The 25,876-nt window shown below is 41.9% G+C and overlaps 1 protein-coding gene across 1 annotated transcript; it reads right to left on the bottom strand.

Annotated features, from left to right (window-relative positions):
- Positions 1-962: 962 nt before the first annotated feature.
- On the bottom strand, positions 963-25,605 carry cntn2 (contactin 2; the record flags this gene model as incomplete). The annotated part of the gene is made up of 22 exons (XM_080423153.1): positions 963-1,075; positions 2,572-2,740; positions 3,319-3,431; positions 5,253-5,439; positions 6,426-6,541; positions 8,287-8,521; positions 8,645-8,715; positions 10,213-10,362; positions 10,507-10,665; positions 11,318-11,438; positions 12,280-12,455; positions 13,618-13,745; positions 15,756-15,906; positions 16,140-16,269; positions 16,552-16,688; positions 18,178-18,359; positions 18,640-18,742; positions 20,759-20,971; positions 21,171-21,266; positions 21,568-21,743; positions 22,942-23,083; positions 25,548-25,605. The coding sequence occupies 22 exons, from the start codon at positions 25,603-25,605 to the stop codon at positions 963-965; spliced, it is 3,126 nt and encodes a 1,041-aa protein (XP_080279279.1).
- Between the last annotated feature and the right edge of the window lie 271 nt (positions 25,606-25,876).

The raw sequence follows: 25,876 nt of genomic DNA, 5'->3' as shown, positions 1-25,876 counted from the left end.
GAAAACGGTTCCTTTTCGATTATTAATTTCAAAACATTTTAAAATAGTAAAAATTGCCGATCAGCTATTTTCACTAATTTTGCACAAAACGATGTATGATGTACATGTAGTTAATTTACAAAAAAAAACATAAAAAGTTGAAACATGGAGATATGAGGTTTCTCTGCCCGACAGCAGCGATTTGTGTCTGAATTATGTAAACGATGCAGCCAGGCACACAAACTGTAAACAAAGAATTTCTAAATACTTTTTTCTTTCTTTTTTTTCTTCTTCCCCTGTCAAAGTTCTTTCAAAGAAAACCTAAATGATAGAAAATGTAAACAATCATTCGGACCAGTCATGTTTCTCTGTAGTTTTGCTGTAAATACAGCTTGAAGCAAAAAACACAATCTAAAATACAGACATTTATAGAGCCTAAAATTCAACAATAAAAAGTTCCTCAGTGCTTGAATGGGCGACTCTAAAATGTCCATTGTATATATATACTGTAGCACTTATATGTACACTGACTGGATAGAGACACGACCGAAATTACACCGTTAGCTGTTGACTCAGGGAAAATACAGTATGAAAAGCCAGAGGGCCACAGATACAAGAGAAGCGTTTAGCCACGAATGTGATGGTCCCCATAAGGCATGGTCTCTATTGACACCAGTACATAAATACCAGTACATAAATACACAATCAGGTAGTCAACCCCCCCACACCCCCTTTGTAATGCCCACAGACACATTTTTTGTTTTTTTTAAAAAGCCCCTCTTTGATTTTCTTATAAAAACAAACATTTAAATAATTGTTGTCATCCCACCCCTCAGTGCTTGGGTGCAACATGTCTCGCTGCACCTCCATACCTGACCGGCTGAAACCCACCCCCTACCAAAAGAACACAGGGTTGATAAGACTTTGACCGACTAGGATTAGAATATGAAAAATAAAAATGTCCTGGGGTCTGGCAGAGAAGATCACAGGCCCAATAAGCCAATGAGAGTGAGGGAAATTGTGCTGGCGAGCAGGAGAAGTCCACGGTAGGAGGACAGTGAGGAGCACGCTTTGTTCTGGACCATCATTCCAGTCCCTGGGAGGGGGGAAAAAGAAAAGTGTGAGAGAGTGAGAGATCATTTCTTTTTTTCCCACCCGGGATCTGAACAGGAATTACAACTGACTGATAGATGAAGACTGGACGCATGACATATTATTTCTATACCGCAGCTTAGTAGCCTAGCAGCCCAGTGTTCTTCGATAGTTTCCCTGCAGTGTAGGCTGTTAGGGCCAGTTATGTTACTGTGGTGACTGACAGCTCGTAATAGCCCCGAGGGAAATTAAGACAGAATATCTGACCTCTCTGGCCATCTGTCACTCACGAACAAAATACCTGTGCGGTGGCTCATGGTCAAATAGAGCACTGTCTGGGACTGAAGGACAGAGCTTAAGGCCCCACGGTGAATTAAGCAGCTGTCAGAAGTACAACATTCCTACAGGTGATAGTGAGTTTGACCTCCACTAATTAGACCTGAAGGGCTGTACAGCTAATGTACGTATCACCACCAATATGAAAAGTGAATGTGCCCCTCTTGGACTGAATTAATTCTTAAGATCTGGTTATTCTCTTTGCAGCTAGTACAGTTGACCTAAGGGCAATGTTTAATGGTGGTGTGACTGTGAAACTACCTGAATTTAAGGAGCTAAGAATTTATTCTCACGCTTAGAATTAGGGAAACAGTGGACCAAGTGGAGGTACAGTATGTGGTATGTGTATGTATTATAATAACCTTCCAAACTAACCTTTGGAATAGTAATATTAGCACACTCTGTACGCTTTTAATGACAACATTCCCTTCACATTCCCGTACGCAATAACACAGTACTTTAAGTACAGGTGCAAAGTGTACAAAGCTAAAAGCACTCAAGCTAAGTGTTGCTGTATGTGACATGCCAAAGTGTCCTGCTCTTTTCCTGACAGCCTCAAGATTAAGAGAGAAATACATCATAATAACCGCATAGGTAAATGCTGTGTGGTAATGTAAGGTAATACATTTCATAACATGTACGTTTTGTTATTCATGTATGCTCAACTTGGAAGATTTTTGACAGGCCAAAGGTTTCCATGGCTACAACAGCAGATGTTAAGTTGTTGAAGCCAAGACCATTAACCCATTAAGACCTGAGGCCGATTCTAAAAATGTTTTCTAAATCCTAACAGTTTTTTGAAAATAATGTAAAAAATATTTTTTCACGATTTTTCAATAGCAGATCTACAAGCTCATAGCGCGGCACTCGGTGCCGCGCTATGAGCTTGTATATCTGCTATTTTTGAATAGCTAAAGAATTCTAAAATGACACAGATGCGTTCCAAGTCTTAATGGGTTAAGATTCAGTGGGAAAAAGCTTATTACTAGAACATCTTTTATAGTACTTTCAACAAATACACTGGAGTTAGATCATAATGAAATAAGCATGCCCTTAGTGACTCATTGGAAATTGTCTCACTGACTTATTTTAATGTCTTCTACATTATTAAAGACCTCCCTCTTGCAATCTTACTGTAAGTGTACACGTATGTATGCTTCTCACCTGAGTCACGGGACACAATGGTTTCGTGCGCTGCTCCATCGCCACCCTCACCCCAGGATCGGATCTCCAGCACTACGTAACCGTTGTCTTTAGGCAATGGCAGACTCACTGATGTCTTTCCCTTGTCCAGAACCTTCAGTGCTGTCTGGCCCTCATGTTTGTACAGAACCTATCATTGAGGAGGTGGATAAAGAAACTATTAACATGATAATCATATTATCAGACAAAATGTGTCTCTATATATTAATGCAACTCTAAATTGCCTCTACAGTATAAATCCTGTGTTGTTGTGATGCTATTCGGAAAACATTGGACCACTGTTTGTTTAATCTCTCAAGACAGATTCTGCTAACAATTTTGTTTTTCTTTTCTTTTTTTACCGAATGGGTTCCCAGATTGCTGTTTGTTTTACCTTTGGGTGATGCAACATGTTTTCCTCAAACTATGAGGCGTGCACTGTGCAGCTCATCCAAAATTATCTTTGGGTCTTAAATTGCCATCCTTTATTACCAGTTTTATCCCATAAGATTATGAGATAGGTAGCCATATCTATCTTGGATTACAAGTAGCACACTGTAACTTATCAAAAGGAAAACAAAATCAGATACAGTACATTATCGTGGCACCATTGTAAATGTAAATTGTGTAATAGATGTGATTAGTTCAATACATTTTGAGATGGCTAATCATTTTCCAAAGCATTCAGACTTGTCTGCACATAGTGTACAGTCACACTACAACACTCACTTTGTAGCCTAGTACGGCTGACTCATTGTGCATGGCCTTCACATGGTCCCACCTCACTGTTACCCATGAGCCATCTGTTCTCCAAGACACGTTGCCTGGAGGACGATTTGGAGCTGCGAAGGAAACAAACACTTAGTTGAATTTATTAATTTCCAAAGAAACACAGAAAGACACTGCAGGTAAGGGTTAGGGTTAGCGTTAGGTAAAACAAATAAAACAGGCTTATAAAAAGAAAGAATCTCACCTGCAAAGCAATGAAACAAGTGATACGATATAACAAATCATAAATACTGTTATACTGTATATCCAAATAATATAATTCAATTGACTATATCCATAAATGGTTGGATAGGCATAGAATTAGAAATGTGTTTAAGTATAACTACCACAGAGATACGTGGACCAGAGCATGTGATGTGAGTGAAGGTCAGCAGAGCGGACAGATTTTGACAGGAGGCGCGGAGCGAGTTTTCAAAACAGTCGGAGTGGACCTCGGAGCGAGGACTGCCTTCCAGTCCAAGCCACTCCGGTGCCGCTCTTACCACATGTTTGAGCATGCCCGCCCGGCCTCATGGTCAGACACACAGTAAAATCCTCAACACAGCAACAGGCGTGCACGATGCACATGCACATTTTTGTAAGATTCCACACTTTATTCTGAACTGATTGCTGTCATTCAAATGTACCCTGTAAATCTGTAATCCACAAAGTCTGGTTAGTAATTCTTTGTGTCAATTATATTTACTGTATATCACCAGTCAATCATAGGGGAATGTTTTGAAATGGGGGACCAGGTGATTAACTTGGTGATTGATTGATTGATTGATTGATTGATTGATTGATTGATTGATTGATTGATTGATTGATTGATTGATTGATTGATTGATTGATTGATTGATTGATTGATTGATTTGCAGTCTGTATATTTGTCTTTATTCTTTCAAGTCTGTATATACCAGATCAGAATGTTTGTAAATAAACGTGTAGAGCAGTAATTATGTTTATTCTGTGTATTTCTAATAGTCAATAACAATATCATGCTAGTGTATTTCTCTTCCAGAAATAAGGTTAAGTAGTAATTCTGCTCCAATGTGACACTGCCGGCCTTATCTACCAGGAAATACATTTTTGGTGGTGATGTCATGATGCTGTCACTCAGGGGCCCTGTGGGAGGGTGGGGTCCGTTTCAACGGATTAAACATAGCTAAGGCCGCCACATGAGCAGGAATGGACCATCATGGTGTTACCACATCCACAGTTAGCTTCAGGGGGAGGAGTGGTTCCGTCACACTTGACAATGAGACCCAAAATTTAACATCCGGAAATGGACCTGCTGAATTTATTTACAGTCCCCAGGGTCGGGGTGAATGGAAACGGTGTACTTTCCCGCACTTTCCCGCACGCAAACGACAGCCGAACAGGACCTCTGGCGTAGTTAGAGACAGCATTCAGCGATTGTGCAATAGTTGTCTGGCTTGAGATGGGGTTCAGTGTCTTGCTCAAGGACACTTACACATGCAGCCAGGAGGAGCCAGGGATTAAACCGAGAACCTTCCAGTGGTGTAAAGTAACTAAGTACATTTACTCAAGTACTGTACTTAAGTACATTTTTGGGGTATTTTTACTTTACTGGAGTATTTCCAATTTTTTGTACTTTTACTTCTACTCCACTACACCTCAGAGGCAAATATTGTACTTCTACTCCACTACAATTATTTCAAAACTTTAATTACCAGTTACTTTGTAGATTTTTATTATTACTTACTTTCTACTTTTGGTACTTAAAAGTATATTTTGATACCAATACGTTTGTACTTTTACTCAAGTAAATTTTGAATACCGGACTTTTACTTTATTATTAGTACTATTTCTACATTACAGTGTGTGTGTGTGTGTGTGTGTGTGTGTGTGTGAGTGTGTGTGGGCACACATACGTGGTCTCCTGGTGGTGACAGTTGCTCGTGGTGATGCGGGTCCAGTGCCGGCACTGTTGTAAGCCAACACAGCCACATGGTAACGAGTAGTGGGCCGAAGCCCCGACACCCGTGCAGTCGTTTCAAGTCCAGCCGTGCGCACTCGGTCTGCTGCTGCCTCTCGCTCATGCTGCCGCCAGTAGCGGATCTATAATGTATGTACACAAACATACACGCGTGTTGTCACCATTCTGCTCATTTCAAACTTGACAGCTGTACCTCTTCTGTAGAAGAAATCATCAAATGATTTACTAATTAGACATTATGTGTTTTCTAATTCCAAATGACCTCCAAATGACCTCCTGGAAATCAACCAACTGAAAGTAAAACTTTGATAAATACATTCCATCTAATAGCAGTAAAAGTAAATATATAACCTTGTTGACTCAGATTCATATAGTGATAATACGGTAGTGGTCTCAACTTTTATCACTGATAGCGATAGTGATATAGACACTGATAGCAACTTTCCCAAGATAAACAGCTCCAGTCTCTGCCTGGCATTGAGCTAATAAATTGTTAATAATTTTATTAGGTGGGGGACAAAATACTCAACAGTGATGAGGTAAGACTTCACAAAGATGCCTCCATAATTAAACCTAAAGCAGTAATGTCAACAGCATTGATGTCAACTGGAGCGAGACAGTTTGAAATGGCCCAGTTTTGAAAATTACCCTTTGAAATTACCCTAACTAAGAACTTTACCCTTGACACCAAATCATGTTGACTTCTAAAGGAAACAAGATATGGACAGGATACACTGTAACTGAAGAACATGAAATAGAGGTGATGAAAATAACCTTAATACAATTAAGTTAAGTTTAGCTATATACAGTAGCACATTTTATATAACAGGCTTAGACTCAATGTGCTTCAAAATAAACAAGATAGGAACATTAGGCATTACATAAATAAAAACATAAAAGATGATAAGGTTACAATCAAACAACAACACAATAAAAAGGAATAAGATAGGATTCTCAAATAAAAGGTATTCCCATTAACCATACAGCCTAAGTAAAAGCTTGCAAAAAGAGATGTTTGTTTACTTTTGAAAGAAAACACTACATTGTAGTCACTACTAATTAAGAGGGTATATCGAGAGGACAAGCAAAAAGGCAAGTTCACACAGACCTCGTATCCCCTGAGGATGCCGTTGGCACTGAGCTGCTGGACAGACTCCCATGACACTTGGATGTCGAAGGCACTCAGGGCTGTGGCGTTGATACTGGATGGTGCCACTGTGGGCTCTGGGGGTGGGGGGGACAAGGGTCAGCCGTGGAATGAAGGTGTACTAGTACAGTACATATAGGGCCTTATCGTGCGCCCCACGCTATGCCTTGGCGCTATGCACTATCCGTTAATTACGCACATGGCAGCTGGCGCTGTCCCTAAACGGTATCGTACGGCAGCGTTACCCGCTGGACATTATGCAGACTCCCTTATTTGGCTGATGGACGTGTTGTTGCGCTATCCCTAAAATTGCTATCGTGCGTACACACGTATGGGAAAGCGCATTGCGGGTCCTCAGACCACCCGCTATGCCTTATCCGTTTGGTTGTTTCTGCAATGGAAATGTTGGGACTCGGCCAGGTGCACATTGGGCATGCATGCAAGATACCAGAGCCAATCTGAAAGACTCATATTTCACTCACAATTTATGTGGCATTTCAAAGACATTATTCCTTCATTAAACCTATGAAATAAAATACAAGTTTACCGGCCGCAGTGTCTTGCCTAGAAATGCGGTCATGGAGTGTTTTTTTCCCTCTTTCTCTCTCTCTCTTCAATACGATTTTAGTCTATTCAAAGACAATGATTTGTGCTGCGCAGTGCCAGTCGCTGGAGAGCTAAACAGCGGCACTTCTGAATTAAGTGATTGTGAATGTGAGAGTCATTACAATGTGAGTGTAATCCACAAAAGTGTGACTGTTAGTTCAGTTTATGTGTCAATGTCGTTTGATCTGCGTTTGCTTTAACCACACCAGACCATTCAGTTTAATTAATCCAGAACACAAGCAATTGCTGTAATTTAAAGTTATCTATAACCAGCAATATGTGAGTGATAATTCTATGTATCAAATATTATTTTATTCCAAGGCAATCAATGTCGGTCTGCCTCTACATGGGTAGACAGGGAGAGAGTCTACGATAGCACTGGAGATAATGCATAGCGCAGCTGGCTCTTAAAGGCAATGGCACCTGGCACACTGATTGGTTTTATTAATGTAACGCCCAAACCAAAAATATAAAAGTATTATAAATATAACTGTGTTGTTTTACATTATTTTGCCTAATAACATTTTCAATCAATCAAAAAACCACACCTATGCATAATGTAAGGGGTAGCACAGGTGTTTTAGGGATAAGGCTGGTGGCGCAAGATTTCAACACTGCCACAGGAACGCCCCTTAGACGATGCTAAATCCCCAAATAGTGGGTAGCGCGACTTGGGCGCAAGATAGGGCCCATAGCATACTATGGAAGAGGTCAGTACTGTAGTACTCATGAATCATCATGAAGGATAATAATTCAAATGGCTCTCAAACTAAGTGAGTCACAGGGTGTTCTACCAGAGCCGCAGACATTTTTAGATCTTCATCACAAGGTATGAAATGTCATCTATTAAAGCACAGTAATTTTTACATTTTTTTTCCCAGTAAACTGTTACACAATAAATGCTGATTTTCTCCACTGTGTGCAGAATCTCTTGTGAATTAAAAAAATGTACAATTCAATAAATCTGGGCCCTGACATGTTGTGCCACTGGTATTACACTGACAACGTATTCATGACTGTGGTTGTCCTCTCTATGTGGTGGATGCCCTCTTATGGTGTTCCTAAACACTGCACGCAACAAATAGGTGCTTAATGATTCTGTATGAAATACGTAACCCCTGCAAACTCCCACATAATAGGTACTATACACAGGACCCACTGAAGTCGACAAGTTACAGTAACTCCAAAGTTGATCTCGTCTTCTCTGCTTACTTACCCTCCTCAGCTGAATGCACCACAGCGATCTGGCTAAAGGGACCCTCGCCCTTGCGGTTGTAGGCTTTGATCTTCACTTCAAAGGGGGTGTAAGGTGACAGGCTCTGGTTGGAGTAGACGTATCGTGACGACTCCACATGGGGAACAGATACCACCGTCCACGTCAGGTCGTCCTTCTTCTTAAATGACAGTATGTAGCCGAAGCCATCCCCGTTTTGGTACTCTCTGGCCATCGTCTGGGGGATTCAGGAAAACGTAAAATAAGTTTAGATTTTTCTGAGGAGCTATTAACATGGTACATTTCACAATGCCACGCTCCACTGATTCAGACTCATGCTGACACCTTCTGATACACTCACCGTCCAAGTGATGATGAGCTCATTGCGGTCCCCTCCTCCTCCTCCTAGTCCACTTGGGGCCACTGTGGGACCTAAGGTAGAGATAATGTGTGTGCACAAATATAAAACCATATGTTTGGCCAACAGACAGTATATTAAAAAGATATTCAACCCCAAATTCTGCTTCCTGTACAAAAATAAGATTGGCTACTGGGAGAGCGGGCCGGCGGACCACGGCCACGTCACTCTTTTTTTTTCATTAATATTTTTATTGAAAGTTAGGTACAAAGTCATTTCGTTCAGTCTGATCGTATATATCAAGCTTGTTTTAAGCATACATGAAATGAAAATTGTCAGCATATGGTCATTAGTCTTGCCTACTTCCTTAAATGTTTTCTCTTTTTTTTTAAACAAACAAACATAACAGACATCAGAAAAAGGAACAATTAAAATAACAAGAAAAAGAGCATGGTACATAATTTTGCTTTTTAGAACAAAGAGTATAAAAACAAAGACCAAATAGAAAGAGAGATATAGGAAAGGAGGTAGAGGGGGAAAGAAGGAGAGGGGAAGAGAGGGGGGGGGCTCGGTCATTCTGCAAGTGCATGGGGATTAGATAGTTAAAAAATGTCAGGAAAGGATCCCATTTCTTATGAAATGTAGTTAGATTACCTCTGGTAGAATATCTTATCCTTTCTAATTTTACGAAGGACATTACTTCTCTCAGCCATTGGGTACTAGAGGCCACGTCACTCTGACTCTTTTATATACATATTAACAACAAACAAACCCGATACACCCATATAAGAGGCATTTCACTATGACTCAGACAAATCATAAACAAACCCGATATGCCCAGACAATATTGGTCGGATTGTCTGTGCGATGTAGGTGTTAGACTCAAACCTCTAGTACTGTATAATACAGAGGAAAGCATTTTACATTCGATACCATTTGAATACACTTTGATACTGACTCAATAACTTTGCATCGCTGTCTGCTGCAGGGGGGGAAAATCAATGTGTTCCTTAATTTTATCATTTAAATACATCATACAAGTATCCAATAGAATGCTATGTTATATATATATATATATATATATATATATATATATATATATATATATATATATATATATATATATATATATATATATACATATATATAACATTAAACATACAGCCTTTTCCAAAAGTTTAAAATTTTCCTTGTGTACTTTCAAACCCACAAAGTACTTACAGACTACAGAGAATAAAGCCAAATAACGACCAAAACATAAATAAATAAATACCTCTTTACATCCAATTCTCTTCTTTTAAAATGTGCTAATATTATCACCAAAAATCTGACTGTAGTCATTTGATGAACTCAGTCCACTTGACCAAAGCTTATTACAGTATCATTCTTTCTTAAGTCTGAGAAAGACAGTCGTTTCTTTGTGAGCTTGTAAATCTGATGTTTTGGCGGAATGTTCACCTATTATGACATGCCCCGAATACGGACACTAGGGTACAGTATATGTGGTTAAAAGAGAGCGGAGATTACAAGCACCACACAGTGTCACATCCTTATTTCCACGGTTCCCTCACCTGCTTGCTGTGTACGGACGGTGTGTGAGGGCATGCTGGGCTCTCCGCTGCCCAGGATGTTGCTGGCGATGACCTGGAACTCATAGTCCATCCAGGGCATCAGTCCAATCACACGGGCTGACTCTGCATTGCCCTCGATGTTAACAGGATCTAACGGATGGGGGGGGAGACACACATTAAGCACACTAACTCACACCTGCAGTTACAGTACTAGTAGGAATGCAGTCTGATTCGGACATAGACATACACCATGCATGTGTGTACGCACACACACACACACACACACACACACACCTGTTCTCATCCTCTTCCACTCGGATGAAAGTGATGACCGTCCCATGATGACATATCTCCCAATGGGACTGTGGTTGTCATAGCCGCGACTCCACCTGAGCTCCACTGACGACTCCGCAACGTTCTTTACCACCAGTCCTCCAGGGGGTCCTGGAGGGCCTACACACACACACACACACACACACACACACACACACACACACACACACCACACACACACACACACACACACACACACACACACACACACACACACACACACACACAGACGTGCACAATGCCAAAACGTTACTGCATAAGATCACAAAAATAGACAGACGCATTTGCTTATTCACTGTATCTGTCAGTGGTGGAAGTAAAAGTAGCAAAACCACAATATAAAAATACTCTGTTAAGTAAAAGGCCTGTGTTCAAAGTGTTACTTGAGTAAAAGTACAAAAGTATTTGCATCAAAATATACTTAAAGTACCAAAAGTAAAAGTACAGTACTAAAATGTTTGAAAATAGCAGCTCACAACGCGTGCGACGCGTTGTGAGCTTGTAGATCGTATAGATGTATAAAATAGGAAAAAGTGGTTGATGTATGTTTTATAATATAATAATGCAAAGTAACTAGTAACTAAAGTTTTCAAATAATTGTGGTGGAGTAAAATTACAATATTTGCCTCTGAGATGTAGTGGAGTAGAAGTAAAAGTATTGAAAATTGGAAATACTCCAGTGAAGTAAAAATACCTGCACATTGTACTTAAGTACAGTACTTTAGTAAATGTACTTGGTTACTTTGCACCATTGGTAAAGGGTCTGCCTTACCTCGGACCACCAGTTTGGCTGAAGCCGAAGAGCTGTCCACCACCGTCTGAGCCGTACAGGAGTACAGTCCTGCCTGGCTCAGCTGGCAATTCACAATCAACAGGTCACCTATGGTCTCCTTCTGAAGGCACACAGACAAAAAGGGACAGAGTGAAGACAAGCAAAACAATCCACATAAGAGAAGTAAGTAAAGGCTATTTCTAGGCCTGACCTCGACTAAGTCGACTAGTCGACTGGTTAGTCGCGGGGGGTCAGAGTCGACTGCGTGTCTCTTAGTCGAATCTAGTCGGAAAAAATGCCAAAAATGTTTTTAATTGTTTTTTGGCCAAGTCTACACCTGCAACCACACGTAACTTCCACTTTACTCTTCTTATTCCTCGTCTTTGTATTGGTATTGTTTGTGTTGGAGCGCCTCAGTGCGGCTGCAGAGTTCATGTGCAACCTCTTCCAGAGAGAGATAGAGACACTAGAAACTCTGCTGTAGACACAAAACAAACTGTGTAGACTTGGCCCTTTGAAATAAAATGTATTTTGGCCCTAAAAAAAAAATATATATATATATATATATATATATATATATATATATATATATTAGTCGACTGCCAGTCGACTATTGGCAATTAGTCGCCAATTAGATTCGACTAAACAAATCCTTAGTCTGTTAAAACCCTCACTTCTACAGTGGTACGGTTCACAATGACTCCCACCCTCCAATCAGGGGTGTTATTGCATGGAGTCTACTTCAACCGTAGTACAGTACAGTACATTTCACTATCAATATTGTGCCTCACTCCAACCAGTGACCAAAGTCCTCCTAAAGAAGTGCCTCATTCCCACAGAAGTCTGCTTACTCCATCTGTCCATGTGGCACAGTCCCAACGCAATCCTGAAATTATCATCCCAGAAAAACCCTTTCCTCTAGACTAGAGTAGTACAGTCCATCATATATTATGACAACTCACTATTTGCACACGATGGAATGGTCCAGCAGGATCCTCCAGGTCCAACAGGACTCCATTGTGGGCCCAGGTGAAGGTCAGGTCCATGGTGGGGTCGTGGGCCGCATGGCACTGCAACGTGACATTGTCCCCCTGATTAATGTCAGCATTGGAAGGGGCCAGGGTGATCTTGGTGGCATCTGGACACAAATAGATAGGTGGGGGGTAAGAGATGGTGGTATGATTTGTGTGTGTGTGTGTGTGTGTGTGTGTGTGTGTGTGTGTGTGTGTGTGTGTGTGTGTGTGTGTGTGTGTGTGTGTGTGTGTGTGTGTGTGTGTGTGTGTGTGCGTGTGCGCGTGCCTGCCTGCCTGCCTACGTGCGTGCATGCTTTACTAGCTTTGTAGGGACCATGAGGATAGTAAAACCATAAAACATGGACCTAGTGTCCCCACTAGACATTGCCCTAGCCTGAGCGAGAGAGGAATAAATAAATAAAAAAAACAGAGAGTGGGCAAGGTTATTAGCCCACAAGATTGTTTTTGTCAGTATTATTAAAAAACTAAAGCCTACAACCCTTAGTAAAAAACTATAGCTTGAAGCCTGATTTATATTTAGTTGCATGCTGGTGTCGCATACTGAAAATAGCTGATCTACTGTACAAAGCTCACATTGCATCGTGCTGCACAACACGGCGTGCAAGTAAGACATAATAATAGGGTTTAGAACTTGAATGGCTTGCCTTTTGCAACAGTGTTTCTGTCCATGGTGCTTAAGAGCACCTATCAGGAGGTAGTCTATAGTCACGGTTGGACACTGTGATTATAGGGTAAGTGTTCATGTCGAATGAGCACATTGTGGAGAAATGGGCCTCCAAATGGCACTACGAGTTTAATTATGCTGAAACTAAAACACAGCATAATGCAATGCAACTTCTTTTTTTTTTCACAGTGAGCACTGAGAGCGGGAGGGGGATCTAGGAGCAGAAGAGAATTGCTGTGCAGCAGTAGAATGGAGAGTTAAGAACAACTTTGTGAGTGTGGAGTAGGACGCTCTACTCTCTGATCCTAACACCCCAAAAAGTCAGGATTTCATGAATTGTTCTTATAAAATGGCAAATATTATATATATATAATATATATTTAGAGTTAGGGTTACAATTAATAAGATATAGGGGTTAGGGTATTAACCTGTGTGCGTGCGTGCGTGCGTGCGTGCGTGCGTGCGTGCGTGCGTGCGTGCGTGCGTGCGTGCGTGCGTGCGTGCGTGCGTGCGTGCGTGCGTGCGTGCGTGCGTGCGTGCGTGCGTGCGTGCGTGCGTGCGTGCGTGCGTGCGTGCGTGCGTGCGTGCGTGCGGCATCTAACCTCTAACAGACAGGTGTCCAGTGCTGTTTGCTTTGCCCAAGTAGTTTTCAGCAAAGCAGGTGTATTTGCCCTCGTCAGCTCTGCTGATGTTATGGATCCACAGAACCCCATCTTGAGTCACCGTCACCCTGGCAAAGACAAGTTTCCAAAAATGTCCAGAGAAGCATTTTCAAATTGGGAATTTGTCATGATCAGCGGGTGTATGGATCTAATAACAATACAGACCTTTGTTGAGTACTGATTATTTTCAATTGGTCATGTTTCTTTTTGTGCAAAAAAATATATATATTTCTGTTTTTATCATTTTGTTTTACAATCAGGCATTGACATATGGACTGATTCAAGCACTTGAAAAAACATAGGTCCACATATAACTTTATTATTAAGTGCATTAAAAACACTTACTACACACTGTTCAGTCATAGAATCGGAGTGCACTGTCATAGAAAATAACATAACAAAGAGAAGTGTAGGTATAGGTAAACCTATTCACTGCTGAAGAAGAATCAGATTTATCCCAAATTGGCTACAGTACAGTATGTTAGTCCAGCTACTGTACATGCTGGACATGTGTACTGTAGCTGGTCATATACTTACATAGAATACAACAACAACCAAATAGACCCACAAGGGTCCTCCAAATTACTATATATAATTTAACACTAGGGATTTTACTGTGTACAATAAAGAAATTGATACGGTTGGCAAAAGTCATTAACCACTTAAACACTATATTTTACCAGGGTCTCCCAGGGCTCTATACTTGGTGTGATCCTTCTTTCCCTCTACACCAAATCTCTTTGGCGAAAATTGCAATCCACGAGCTCACAATGCAAATCGGCTATTTTCGCCGAATGTTCGCCCCCCCCCAGAATGGGGACGCTAGGGTTCATGTGGTTAAGTCATTAATATAGCTCAAACTGATAGACCTCTCCTCTCGTACTGTATAGGGTTTTGCAGAAGCTGTTAGCCTTTGATATCGTTTTACATAGTTTGGGTGAGATCACCTTTTATAAAGCTGATGAAATCAATGGTAATAGGGCCCTTTGATATACAGAAGCTGCTTTTGATCTAGTTTCCAAGTTACAAATATCTAGCATTTTCTAAATCTCTCAACATTTGGTAGCAGTTGAATTTTTAGTAGTTTTGTTAAATTTTCTCTCAAGTCATGTAGAATCTATAGCCAAGGTTAGCTTGGGCTGTCTATCACTTAAGGCTAGACAGGGCAAAGAGTTAGGCTTATGTTTATTTTAGTTTGCCTGGAGCGAATCTAAGGCAATGAGCTCAGTAATAATACATTTGGACAGTATCTACAGGCACCTGTGTAAATTATGCGAATAAACTATAGAGAACTGAGATGAATATGAATAACTGTATGATGGATAGCTTTATGAAGGTACAAGAACAGCTTAATGAACATATTCTTGCAACAGCATTTTGTCAGTATAGGAGGGCCCAGGCCAACAGATGTGTCCGTGTAGAGTGCTGAATAAGGAGTGAAGCTAGAATTGCATGAGTGTGTAATTATAGTAACTATATGGGATATAGTACAAAATAGTGTCATTTCAAACCTTACTTTCAAACTGCTGCCCTTAAAAGGAGATTTCACAGTCATAGGATAAGAATGAATTCAAAAGTTTACACTGAAGCACCATACCGTATTTTTCCATTTATGATGGTTATGCATCCATCCAATAAGCATTAGAAATGACATGAACAATATGATGGGTTTCATTCCAAAATGCAGTACATCCACTTAAAAAACAACTACAAAAGAAAACCCAAAACATTATTCTCTATAATTTAATGAACCGTTCCTTTAAATGTTATCACTGATTAAGTAAAGATATTGACTCTCTTTATTTAAACATGGGGTATTGTTGTTGTTTTATTGTTAATGTACTGTACAGTAGATACCTCTAAATACAATGAGAAACATCTGAATTAATAATTGAGGTACTGTACATACACTACAACTACACTGCCCACATATTGTGTGTTGATTTGTGAAGATTATCTTGTTGATGTGTTAAAAACACAAGACTGTTCAAAAACGTGATTATTACTAATTACAGCTCATTTTCTTATCAAAAACCCAACCACAATCAAAAAATCGCTATGGGCATACAGCACAATACCTGCTGCTGTTGATGAGCAGCTCTGTGCCACGGCTCCAGAACAGGGTAGGTTTCGGGGCGGCCCGAGGTCGACATTCCATCATTACCTGACCCCCCCGGGCGGCAGGTACCAGCTTCCTCACTGGGTTCAACCTGAAGTCTGGGGCCTGGACTGGAAAATGGATGGATAATGAGAGAGAAGAGAGATGGGAGAGGGGGCTGTCAGCTGTCCAACTCTTCTTTGCATTATTGTTTTTTATTTCTTTCACTGATAAAAAATGTAGGGGGGGGTGGCTGGAGCTGGTCCCATACCATATAGGCTCTGATGCCTGACTCGGGTTGTCATTACCTGGTACGTGTATTCAATGTTTACTCACTGCAGTCCATCCAACCCTGCTCACCTACCTTGGACTCTGAGCTCGGCATTGGAGTAGATGGTGCCGTGTTTGTTCTCAGCTACACACTGGTACATCCCAGAATCCTCCAGGGCCAAGTTATTAATCTTTAGGCGACCCCCATTCACCTCCACTCGGTCCTGGTGTCAGAGGTAGAAGGAAGTGAAGAAGATGAAAACATGACAAATAGACAGACAAACTTCAACACAACTGCACCGTGTGTGTGTGTGTGTGTGTGTGTGTGTGTGTGTGTGTGTGTGTGTGTGTGTGTGTGTGTGTGTGTGTGTGTGTGTGTGTGTGTGTCTGTGCACAAAATCACAAATGAGAAAATAGAATGATGTGATTACAAATGGCATAAGCCTTACTAAGTTTACTATTGAGGCTGTGTGCATGTGTACTATATATGTAGGAATGTGTGCTACCTGTGTGCTGAGGGGCTGCCCGTTGCCTAGCCAGCGTACGGAGGGCCGCGGTTTGCCAGCAGCAACACAGCTCCAGTGGAGCTCCGAGCTGATCTCCACCTCAGAGTCACTCATCACCTGCAGCCAATCTGGCTGGGCTGAGGGACGAGACAAGTGTGGGAGAGAGAGAGAGAGAGAGAGAGAGAGAGAGAGAGAGAGAGAGAGAGAGAGAGAGAGAGAGAGAGAGAGAGAGAGAGAGAGAGATTTAACTGCCAAGATAAAGGCAACACCTTAATGAATAAAATATACTGTACAGAGCATATTCAAGTTTAAGGGTAATGTGCAATGTTTAGGCCCACCCAACCTCAACATATAGTAAAGGCCAACCAAGTGGGGTGGCCCAGTAGCCTGCTGTGCTGCTTGATTTTTTCCGTAACCTTCAGGGTGATTAGACCCCTCCGCTATCGTGTCAGGGTCTAATCACCCTGTCTGGGTTTATTTCTCAACAATGACCGGCTCGCCGTCAATTATCCCTTGCAGAACCGCAGTTTAACAATATAAGACTGTGCTTGCATTAGGCAGGGTTAGGGTTAGGTGCAACTATGGGAGTGTGAAGTAGGGCAATTCTGAAAAAGAGCATTGACTATCTAGATGAGCTAATCTCTTCCAGCATGACAATGCCACCATCTACAGGTCACTGAATGGTATTATGAACACGAAAACGAGGTAGCCATTTGATACCCTGTCCCAACACAACTGCACACTTGATGGGAGATTGAGGAAACTGTATAAAGTGCATAAAGTGTCTTGATATGGGGTCTATGGGCCGCCCTTTCATAGGAAAATCCATGTTTTGGGGGAGACTGTGGGTATAGAGGTATAATACAGCGGTGCCTCCCGCTTGGCCACAACAAACACATCTGGCAGTGTTTGCGGGTGGGAAACTGGCAAGGGACCATGTCCTTGTCACTGCATTAGCGACCCCTGCTGTTTGGTCGGGCACCTTGGGTATTATGATGAAAAGCTGCAGCTGGCAGCTCCATGCATATCGGATTAGGCACAGGATTGTCTACACCCTACCCAGCCCAACAGTGGGTGGGCTGGCAACGTCAGGGACCACACAGTACACATGGGGAATTGGCAATGACAAAATTTGGAAGAAAATGGAGAAGATCAAAAAGAAATCCATGTTTTGGATCCATCATTTGGTTTATTGTGTCAGGCAGGCCTGTGCACACAGGAGCTAACCAGTAGTGCCCGAGCATCTGCCCGATTGTCTTCATAGGACAAAGTGCTTTTTTTATGCCTATATTTCTATAATTCATTTCTCTCTTGCTGAACCGAACCACAGTTGCTCACTGCGTAGCTCTCATTCAATACAAAGCTAGTTAGTCTGGCTTTAGGACATGCCTAGCATATCCATCCCATGCACAGCACACGTGTTTGACAGTAGGGCACCAAAAAGTCTGTGCACAGCCTGTATTTTCCATCCAACTACTAAGATGTTACCTTAACATTGACAGTAACTGTAAGATTTATACTGTAGGAGTCGATGGAGAATGACATGTACTGTAGCTGGAAATGTGTAAAATTATTTATAAATGTGCCTGTGAATGCAATCAATGCATGTTGACGTTCTCGGCCCACCTTGCACAGTGATGCGCCCCTGGTGCATGTCACTGCCCTCTGAGTTGTAAGCTTCGCACTCGTACACGCCCTCATCGTCAAACGACAGTTCAGGCAGGGTGAGGATGGGGCTCTCTGCGCTGGCCCCTGTCTTGGCAGGGAGCAAGCCATCCACCTTCCTCCAACGCAGCTTTGGGATTGGACTATGGCGTGAAGGGTTTGGGAAAATGGTGGGTGGGATGGATGGATTGTGAGGGAGAGAATAGTAGATAATATGCAGAATAAAGGTAAGCAAAGGGTTTGACAAAAAGATGGTTTAATGAAATGGTGGGATTTAGAGTGAAAGAGAAACACAGTGAAAAACAAAAAAGGTACGAGATAAAAACAGACATTTAAGTACTACTAAAACCTAAAAGACAACCAAGTTAACTTTATACATCACATTATACCGTGATTTCTAACATGCTTGGACCAAGAACTTACTTTCCATAGGCATAGCACTCTAACTGGGCGGTGTGTCCTGCGAGTGCATAGGTCTCTGCCGGGAAACGCACTTTGATGCTCGGAGCTGACTTCCTGGGATTTGCTATTGTGAAGGAAATGTATAACGTTACTTATGAAATCACGGTCGGGTTGTAAATGTAATATACTGTAGATTACTACTGGAGGGTTGAAAAAAGGGTATCTTGTGCATTCATATCCCGACAAGTCAGCAGTTATTAACACTGTAATGCTCCAGTTTTATGAGAAGCATTTGTCACCACGATTCAGTGGAAAAGGTCATTCTAATATACTGTTGGGTACATGACTCATTGTTAAATGAGATCTTTATCTGGAACAACCAATTTTCTGTTCAGCAACATTCTCATCATACGTGAGTGATAGTTTTCAAGTCAGTACTTTGTCCTCTCTACTGATAACATGTTTCTGTTTCTAGATGTAGTAGGCTATGACTCTGCAGAAGATAGAGGCTTGTCCTTGTCCTTCTACCAGATTAGTTTGCTGTCTGACTCTCTGTATTATCGTCGCTGTCGTGCGGAAACCTTGTATGTTCAAAACTATTACTTTTCATGAAATGGAAAAAATAACCTGTGTTCCAATGGATACAATGTACTGCTGTAGTGGAGGGAATATAGCTATGATGAATCTGGATGCTGATTTTGTTCATCCAGGTTCATCCAGGTGTGTCAGCCAGACACACCTAATAGGAAGGACAAAAAGAAGCTTGATAATGGGTTTTTCTCTTTTACTGCTCTCCTTTGCAGCAACACACACAGCTCAACAAATAATAGTGTGTAGTTAATGGCCATTGACGCACACAGACACTCTAGTTTGGAGCAGGCTCAAACAAACTGAATTAGCGACTTCATTAACGACTCTTAATACTCCTGAATTGACATGAGCAACATCTCTGGCTTCTAGAACTCTCTCACTGTGATCACGTGAGATTGGTAACTCCCACAGGATTTGGCTCACTATTTTAGAATAAAGGCACTGGCTTGGCTAGTAATACTTTTCATTGGTTGAATATTTATCAAACTTTCAACCTGGCATCCCAATATTTCCATTTGCCCTGGCTCCACAGACTTGGACCTCCTCTCTGCCCCCAAAGCAGCCAAGCAAACCTTGGGGGACAGAGCCTTCAGTGTGGCAGCCCCCCACCCTGTGGAACTCTCTCCCAATGGAGATTTGCCATGCTCCAACACTGGACTCTTTTAAGGCTGCCTTGAAAAGACAAGTATAATAAAATAGGCTACGGCATTCATTTATGAAAAAAATATAAAAATATGAAATATGGAGGTACAAGGTTTCTGCCTGAAAGCGACGATATCATTACTGAATACAAAACAGTCTCCTGCCAGGCCGTCTGAAATAATCATGGTGTCTAAAAATCTCTGTCTATTTGGTCTGTGAGATGGGGTTTATTCTGCAAGGTCCTTGATAACGACCCAGTTTATTTCTTCACTACCAACAACAACAACTGGGTAGGATTGATAGGCACTCTTTTAAAGTTATCCATCTTTTTTTAAATTGATCTTATCTTATCCATCCACTCGAAAGTCTTTGCACTGGCTTGCTTTGTGTTTGTGAAAATCATCTATGACTCACAACAGAAAATACAATTGTTTCAGCGGTTGAACTTACTGTATGTGGGTTTTAATGTTGTGATACAACTACTAGTGATGAGCGACCGACCCGCGGCGCGGGTGGTCGAGTCAGGATTTCAGAGGCAATTATGCGGGCTGCGGGTGAGCGGGTCAGCCGCTCTCACACGCAAAAAAATAATAAAAAAATCACATGCTCTTGTTTTGTCTTTATTCCTAATAAGAATGAGAATAATAACAATAAAACAGTTTGAATACATTTGGGGTGTATTTTCTAACCTGATTTTACAGAATTATAGGTACGACCCACGGGGCTCAACCCGCCCGCATAGATTTATATATGGGTTCGCGGGGCGGGTTGAGGCGGGTTGGGTTCCGTGGCAGGGCGCGGCGGGGCGGGTCATGAAAAAACCACTAACAAAAAATCACTAACAACTACACACACACACACACACACACACACACACACACACACACACACACACGCAGTCCCGTACCGTCTGCCATGACAGTGAGCTGGTTGGCCTTGCTGAACGTGCTCTTGGTGCTGATGTCCAGGTTGATGGTGGTGAAGCAGAAGTAGTTTCCCGTGTCATTAGGCTCCGCCTTCGCCAGGTACAGGTTCCCTGTTACCTGGGAGACAAACCACCTGCCGTCCACCGGTTTGATGAAGTTGGGAAACTCATTAATGAACCAGCGGTAGGACAATGCTGGAGGAGAACAGGAGAGAATTATTGTACAACTAATGTAGAACAATCCAATGGTATTGTATGAGTCTTACAGAGGTGTCCAATGGTGCTCTTAGGTGTCACGAACGGTTCAATGTGATTATTAGGCTGATAGAATTGTTTATTTCACATACATGAGCTATTATTAAGCTGTGGACGCAGTGGACAGCTCACACAGTACCTGGGTAATGGGGAGGGGGCTGACAGGCCAGGAAGGTCCCCACACCCTCATATGCTGTCTGGGGACTCCTGGTGTCTGGAGGGAAGTCATGGAGGTCTGAAGATAGAGAACATAGATTAAGAACTGAGAAGAAAATAATGATGTGAATATTAAGAAAGCAATCACATGCATTTGCAAGGAAAATCATTAACAGTGTATTATTGACAATGTTCAAAGTTGATTTACAACACAAATCGATAAAACAGGCTCAGATCCTTAAGTGACTGAAACCAGTTATTGACATGGACAAAAAATCATCAGGTGCCTCCACTACACAATAATGGTCCATTAACACAAGTCCAAACAGGTCAATGCTGGAAAAAAATTAAGATGACCCCCACCACCTGTTCTCACTTACAGCCAAATTTAAGGTTGGCAGCACGGCTGATGATGGTGCCACAGCGGTTGATGGCCAAACACTGGTAGGACCCTGCGTCTTTGTCATGTTGAGGGTTGCTGATCACCAGGGTTCCAGCGACCAGAGTGTAGCGAGGATCCAACCCCAGCGGGACCTCAGTGCCATTCACACGCCACCTGGAACACAAAGAAGGGTGCAAGGGTGCACGCTGCACAATTATGTTTTGTTTTATTATTATTATTGTTATCATTTTTATTTTTTAACAATTAGCAGATTCCCCATACTGTATAATGTAGGTCAAACTTAAAATTACCTGCTTCTACAGCTAATATTCATATCAACATAATGCAGTCATGGACATTGTCATGGGATTTCATTCATAAAATAAGCTTTTTTCCAGGTACTATTTTGGCAAGACTCAATCCACACCTTCAACTGCATTAAAACAATAACTTAACTAAAATAAAGGTGAGGTAAGGTTAACTGTGTTGGATTACTGATTTCAAGCAAGTTTCAAGTCTCTGCAGTATAATGGAAAACAATGGCTTCATGGAAGGACAAGAAACAGTATACAATACAAGAAACAGTATTGTATACACTATACAGTATACGATTTCTTGAAAGTGTGCCACACATGCAAAAACATAGGTCCTTTAGTATACATTCACAGATGAAATTATAAATCCCCATAAATTATGCTTTAGGGCAAGGACACCTGTTTGATGCCTTCTGATATGAGGAACTTCTGAAAGGCCTTAGAAACGAGCAGACAACTGAGTGGCTTGACAACTGTCTGTGACCTTGTCTAGAATAACTTTTTTAAAGTCCATTTTGGAACCCCCCTTCTTTGCTATTTTTATTATCTTTCAATTAATTCTTCAGCCCTACCCAAATGAACCTGTACCATCTTTAAGTTATTTTGACCAATATATATGGTAGAGTATGTTAATACAACACAATATAACCAACACAACTGCGGTGGTTGTATTTGGTCTCCCTGCTCTTCTATTGAGAAATGTACTGTATATCATGTGGTCTGGCAGGACCACTACTGGTTGAGAAGAGGTATTGCCTGAAGGTCTAAATTCAATAACTCCCCTGAGCAAGCAGGCGTGCTATTTGTGCTCAGTGGTAAATATTTCAGGCCTTGCATGAGGACCCCGGAAGGACATGAAGGTTATAGAGTGCAGCTCTAAATGAACAATGAAGTCTGAGGATATTACTGAGCATTGTGTGTGTGTGTGTGTGTGTGTGTGTGTGTGTGTGTGTGTGTGTGTGTGTGTGTGTGTGTGTGTGTGTGTGTGTGTGTGTGTGTGTGTGTGTGTGTGTGTGTGTGTGTGTGCGTGTGCGTGCGTGTATGAGTGCATTACTGACCTATAGGTGGCAGCAGGGCTGGCTCTGGCTTGACAACTGAGTGTGACCTTGCCCTCACTCAGGCCTTCTGGGTAAACCAGACCAGTTGGCTGCTCCTCAAACACCGGCCCACTGTCATGACCAGACACGCACACATCTCCGCCTGGCAACACAGCAAAACAGCTGGTCAAAAAAACAACAACAAGCCACCCGGCTGGTTCTCAGCGATGAGCTTCAATAGATTGCAATTAAGATTTCCGTTTTTGAACGTCCAGTTGGCAATCCAAATTTGGGGGATGAAGATCAAGCAAAAGTAGAGAGAAGAGAGACAAAGAGCATGAGAAAGAGACACAGGTGAGAAACACACAAGTTCAACAACACTGTTCTTCTGAAGAGGAGAAGAGGGAGGGAAGGAGAATGGTGAGAACACCTTTAGGTGCAGCGAGAGGAGGAGAATGTGATGATTAAGGTGGGGGCAACAGGTGGAGAGCAGGGAGATGTCAGGATTAGAGGGGGAGTGGATAAAGGGGGGTAAAATGGAAAGAGTGAGAAAGAAACGGATAATTGAGTTTCTTGAAGGGGGAGATTAAACAAGGAAGATGAGAGAGGAGCGAAGGCTACTTTGGAGAGGAAGTGTATGGACTGGAGAGAGGTGGGAGAGAAAATGTTAATCTCAATAGCTCAACAACAGCTCCATTGCTCCAATAACGCTAGGTTTCACAATTCCATTATTGTTTTCATTTCATTTTATTTGACAAAAAAAAAAAAAACACATACTGTGGTCCAATTATAAATTAAAACAAACTAGAATGACACAATAAATTCAGAGAGAGAGAGGGGGGAGGGGGCAGAGAGAGAGAGAGAAAGACAGAGAGAATTGAGGCAAACAATAAAGAAAAGGGAATCAGAAATTGTCTTAATTAAAATATTTTGAAATCGTGTCTCTAATCCACAAAGCACAATTCCTGAGTAGTCATTAGCAGGTTTATTCCCCAAAACCCAAGGCTTTAACTCACAACTGTAGACACCAATTTCATCAGGAGAGAGATCTTATACAGGATACAAGACAAACAAGTAAAATTGGAAGTGATTAAATAAATAAATGATCAGACAACATTTTTATTGGAAAACTATAACATTTAAACTGATAAATGGGTACTCTCTCCTGCTGGATGAAATTGGTGACCCACTTGAAAATGTATTTTGTGTTTACTAAAAAGCAGGAGAGACAGAGAGACCTGTCTGGACTGGGCTGTTGAAAGCAAAACTACAGTTTGAGAAATATTGGTAATATATTTGTGTGGCATAGTATTCTATTCTCCAGGTATAGAAGATCCATCCATCATCCACAATAAATTGAGCTCGTCTTTCAGATGCACATGGTCTGTGTAGTGTATGAGTGCCTCAAAAATGCACAGGTATGCATTTATGCATGCGTGCACGTATGGTATACACAAGGGGGTGTTGTGTACAATTGAGATGTAGTGCACCTTGGCTCAATGATGTATATAGCATCTGCGTAAAGCAGGCTGCTGCTGCTATGGGCTTTTGCGACCGTTTTGTCATTCCACTCTCTCTGTCTCCTACTCTCATGAAAAATGTCATTCAAGCATATTGCTGCAATTCCAAAACATGTAATTATAAAGAGACACATTTTTTCCAAACCTTTCTGAATGTTTCCCCATCGACCGTGGAACGGAGATTCCAAGTCAAACAGTGTTATTGTTGTCTTCTGATTCTAACAGTGAGGCAGACTGAGAGCAGCACTTAAGATCTGTGTGTGTGTGTGTGTGTGTGTGTGTGTGTGTGTGTGTGTGTGTGTGTGTGTGTGTGTGTGTGTGTGTGTGTGTGTGTGTGTGTGTGTGTGTGTGTTCGTGTGTGCGTGTTTTTGAAAATGCGTGTATACTTTTGAGCTTTTGAGTCTATCTTTGACATGAAAGTTTATTCTCTGCTACCTTGCTTTCATGCTTGCTCAATCGTGTGTGTGTGTGTGTGTGTGTGTGTGTGTGTGTGTGTGTGTGTGTGTGTGTGTGTGTGTGTGTGTGTGTGTGTGTGTGTGTGTGTGTGTGTGTGTGTGTGTGTGTGTGTGTGTGTGTGCGCGCGCGGGTGGGTGTGTGTGTGTGTGTGTGCGTGCATATGTGTATACGTGTGCCTGCACATGGATGTGTTGAAGCAGGTGCATACTGTAAGTGTGTGTGCGCGTGCGTGAGTGTTATTCAGCCCACCATCGACAGATAATGAACAGCTTTCTCGTAAAATGTGTTGTGCCCAGGGGGCTCTAACTATGCATGACTGCACATTTCAGTACTTTGGCAGAGCCTGTTAATTTCAGCAAAGGCTGCACCTCATTGCCATCTATCATTCATGGGAATGGTGAATTTCAGTGTAAAGAGCTCCAATGGAAAAGGGCATCTCAGAGAAAATCGAAGTCCTCCTGCTACCTGCCTTGTCTAAAACAACAATCATGAAATTTTAATCAGTCCCCCCAACCATCACTACCCCCCCCCACCCCAGCATGTGCCACACCCTTAGTTTTGACAACACACACGCGCGCACATACTTAAACGTGGCACATCAATCACACCCAAACTGATATTTCTAGTGTGTGAGCAAAATGCAGTACTTACCAATGGCATAGCCGAGTGCCAGTGAGCTCAGAGCAAGAAGGCACAGCAAGTGGCCCATTGTTAGTCACACCAGTATTAGAACTGCTCACAAAGGGACCAGAATCGGATGTGGTCAGACCTGGTGGCAGACCGGCTCAGGGGAGTGCTGTCTGATCAGTATCTGTGAAAACAAAGTACAAATCACTTCAATCATTATGACCAACTAACATACGTGTGTGTGTGTGTGTGTGTGTGTGTGTGTGTGTGTGTGTGTGTGTGTGTGTGTGTGTGTGTGTGTGTGTGTGTGTGTGTGTGTGTGTGTGTGTGTGTGTGTGTGTGTGTGTGTGTGT

The sequence above is a fragment of the Gymnoscopelus braueri genome, assembly GCF_963280865.1.
Source record: "Gymnoscopelus braueri genome assembly, chromosome: 3".
In the NCBI taxonomy this organism is placed as follows: domain Eukaryota; kingdom Metazoa; phylum Chordata; class Actinopteri; order Myctophiformes; family Myctophidae; genus Gymnoscopelus; species Gymnoscopelus braueri.
This window is presented reverse-complemented; position numbering and strand designations above follow the sequence as displayed.